Source organism: Lepus europaeus, chromosome 10 (genome assembly GCF_033115175.1).
Source record: "Lepus europaeus isolate LE1 chromosome 10, mLepTim1.pri, whole genome shotgun sequence".
In the NCBI taxonomy this organism is placed as follows: Eukaryota; Metazoa; Chordata; class Mammalia; order Lagomorpha; family Leporidae; genus Lepus; species Lepus europaeus.
The window spans coordinates 39,983,297-39,986,156 of NC_084836.1; the positions used below are offsets into that span (position 1 = coordinate 39,983,297).

At 51.8% G+C, this 2,860-nt stretch overlaps 1 protein-coding gene across 1 annotated transcript; it reads right to left on the minus strand.

Moving 5' to 3' along the window:
* Positions 1-1,132: 1,132 nt before the first annotated feature.
* MYF6 (myogenic factor 6) lies at positions 1,133-2,398 on the minus strand. Its single transcript, XM_062202055.1, has 3 exons — positions 1,880-2,398; positions 1,499-1,589; positions 1,133-1,251 (listed from the first exon to the last, which is right to left on the minus strand). Exons 1-3 carry the CDS (start codon positions 2,396-2,398, stop codon positions 1,133-1,135), a joined length of 729 nt encoding a protein of 242 aa, XP_062058039.1.
* Positions 2,399-2,860: the final 462 nt, after the last annotated feature.

The following is a 2,860-nucleotide window of genomic DNA, read 5'->3' on the forward strand; positions in this document are numbered from 1 at the left end:
AACCCTTATCTCTCTTGAAGCAACCTGCCCTGCAAAGAAGCCACGCCCCTCCCTCAAGAGACAGCTCGCCCCCTTCTTTTATCTTCCTGTTGGGAAAATAAATATCAACCAAAGGAGGCCTTGAGGTTACTCCTCCCTGCTAAGGACCAGTCTAGTTCAAGAAAACGGGGGAGGAGGCTGGGGCTGGGCACATCAACACTTCAGGAAGGGAGCGTCCTGGGACATCAAAGGCAAAGTAATTGGGGCAACATCAGCTGAGGAGCTCTTAGGGAGGGAACGAGATTCTCCTGTGGTCAGTTTCTTGCAGCAGGATTTTTACCAGATTGAAAACCCAGTGAACTCTGTACAGCTCACTCGGCTTTCCAGGTGTAAGGCAGTGAAAACAGAAAGAAAAAAACCAAAACGACTCCTGTGGCTTCTTCACTTCCGATAGTCTGATCTAAAGGATCTTTGCTTAAAGTGTCAAATTTAATTCAGACAAAAGAGAACAACCCGTTGTTCTCCCTTTCTATCAGCCTTAAGAAAACACCCAAATAAATGGGCTTGGATAAAGGCTAAGTGAAAATACCTCCCTTTTATTTTTGCACAAATGACCTCAAACATAACTTTCTCTATCAAATTAGGACCAACTTGGTTCATGTAGAAACTCAGTTTTAATATGACAACACCAGGATCTTCACACATTTTATATACATCATTCCACAGTTAAAATATACTTAGATTTACATAAAAAATGAAAGTACTAAGACTATTTACAAAAATACAGTAAATACCACTAAGATGAAACGCAACTTTCCCACTTCGCTTTAGACAGGAATGAACTTCTTTTCAATCTGGCACGAAAGGATCACCGTAATAAAAGTTAATATATTACAAAATCAAACACGAGAACAAAGGGTGCTAGACCTAAGCCGGTCGCGGTTCCAAAAAAAATAAAAGCCCACAGCGGAAAGGCTTTTGTATATGAGCGTGCACAACAGTTTCTTTGTGAAGATGGCTCCTTCCCTTTCACCGCCTCCGAGGTCTGGGTTCCTAAACATGAATGCAACGCGCCCTAACCTAAAGGATTAGGGAAGGCAGGTGGGAGGGATCTTCCTGCCGCGTGGAGAGGGTCCCAAGCGCCGGCCGGGCGTTACTTCTCCACCACCTCCTCCACGCAGGGGAGTTTGCGCTCCTCGGAGGAAATGCTGTCCACGATAGAAGAGAGGCATCGGAGGCTACTCGAGGCAGATGAGTCCACGCTTGTTCCTCCTGTAAGCAAATACAAACACACGCAAACATAGCACCCAGGAGGGCTGGAGAACCAGGCGGCTCTGCGCTCCGCGCGAGGCCGCCTCGGCGGGGCAGCGGGGCGGGGACCCTGAGCGCAAAGGGCGCCCTTGTCGCTGGGGCGCGTCCTAGCTCTCTCTGGGAGTCCTTTCTGCCCGGGACGATGACCCCAGCCCCCTGCCCGCGGGACGGTCTCAGTCACAGCCCGGTGACCTGTGCTTTACTTTACCTTCTTTAGCCGTTATCACGAGCCCCCTGGAATGATCCGAAACACTTGGCCACTGGGAGCTGCAGGTGCGCAGGAAATCCGCGCCCTCAAGCTGGAGGGGAAAAAAAATCAAGGCAGCGGCAGATTAGGAAAGAAACAAATTCCGGGGAGTGGAGGGGAGGGGGCCGTATGGGGGTGTCTCCCCTGCTTCCTCGGCCGGGTGCGCATTTCCTGCCTATTGCAGGGACCCTGTCTTCTGGGTCACTGGGGGTTCACCTACGAGGGAGCGGGAGGGGTGGGCGTGTAGGGGGAAGGGAAAGGAGCAGCTGGAGGTGAAGTCCCTGAGGAAGGAACTTAATCAGCCTTTGCATTTCCCTGGGAGGCAGCAGCGTCGGGGCTTACAATTTCCTGCTTGGGTCTGTAGCTGAAGGGGTCCACCCCTAGCTCCTGCATCTTCTCCTGCTGGTCCAGTCTGTGCAGCAGGTCCTGCAGCCGCTCAATGTAGCTGATGGCGCTCCGTAGAATCTCCACCTTGGGCAGCCTCTGGTTGGGGTTGGCCACAGTCCTCCGCTTTAGGGCCTCGAAGGCCTCGTTGATTTTCTTGAGCCGCCGCCTCTCCCGCAGGGTGGCAGCTTTCCGCCGGTCGGTGGGGGCAGATTTTCTCTTGCAGGTCTTACAAGCCCATATCAGACATTGGCCGGGGCAGTGGGGAGGCTGCAGGCCGGGGGGCGCCAGTACGTGTTCCTCCCCGCTGCTGTCGCTCCCGGCTTCCGGGGGTATTTGGTCCTGGCAGGGGGACAGGGTCCCATCACTCCCTGGATACAAAGGAGAGCCCTCTGCCACTTCTAAAGGCTGCAGAGTAACGTTTTCCCCATCCAAGTAGAAGAAATAGGAGCCAGTTTCAAAAAGGTCCATCATCATGTTCTCCTCCTTGGCTTCTGACTTGGTCTGAACTGGGTGATGGACTCAAAAACCCGGAGGAACCACCCAGATGGCATTTAATTAGTGCGGTGACATAAGTCGACCCGGCTTTATATATAGTAGCTCCTGAAACTCAATCCAACTCTTAGCTGTCATGGAGCCGCGGTCTCCCAATGTGATGACTGCTGGTGCTCTCTAGAACACGTAGTTTGAAAGAAAACTGAGAGGTGTCACCTTCCAGAATGATGTGGCCGTCTATATGGAGAAGGCTGGAGGGAAGCACACAGAGAGAATCACACAACTTAAAGTATTGGACTTTGTTTCCATTTGGGACGGTTTAGATGCTAACCTGCTTACAGGACAACTTCAAAACAACTGGGGATTAACGCGCCCGGTCCCCTCCCCCCTGGGCTCATCTGAATTCTAAGTATAGACCCATGATGAAAGATTTCAAAGGCAATA

Bases quoted from the DNA above. Each gene is read 5' to 3' on its own strand.
- MYF6 (XM_062202055.1), bottom strand. From the start codon at position 2,398: ATGATGATGGACCTTTTTGAAACTGGCTCCTATTTCTTCTACTTGGAT. The intron at 1,590-1,879 runs GTAAGCCCCGAC...TTTCCCCTCCAG, and splicing joins ACAGACCCAAGCAGGAAATT to CTTGAGGGCGCGGATTTCCT. The intron at 1,252-1,498 runs GTAAAGTAAAGC...ATTTGCTTACAG, and splicing joins CGTGATAACGGCTAAAGAAG to GAGGAACAAGCGTGGACTCA.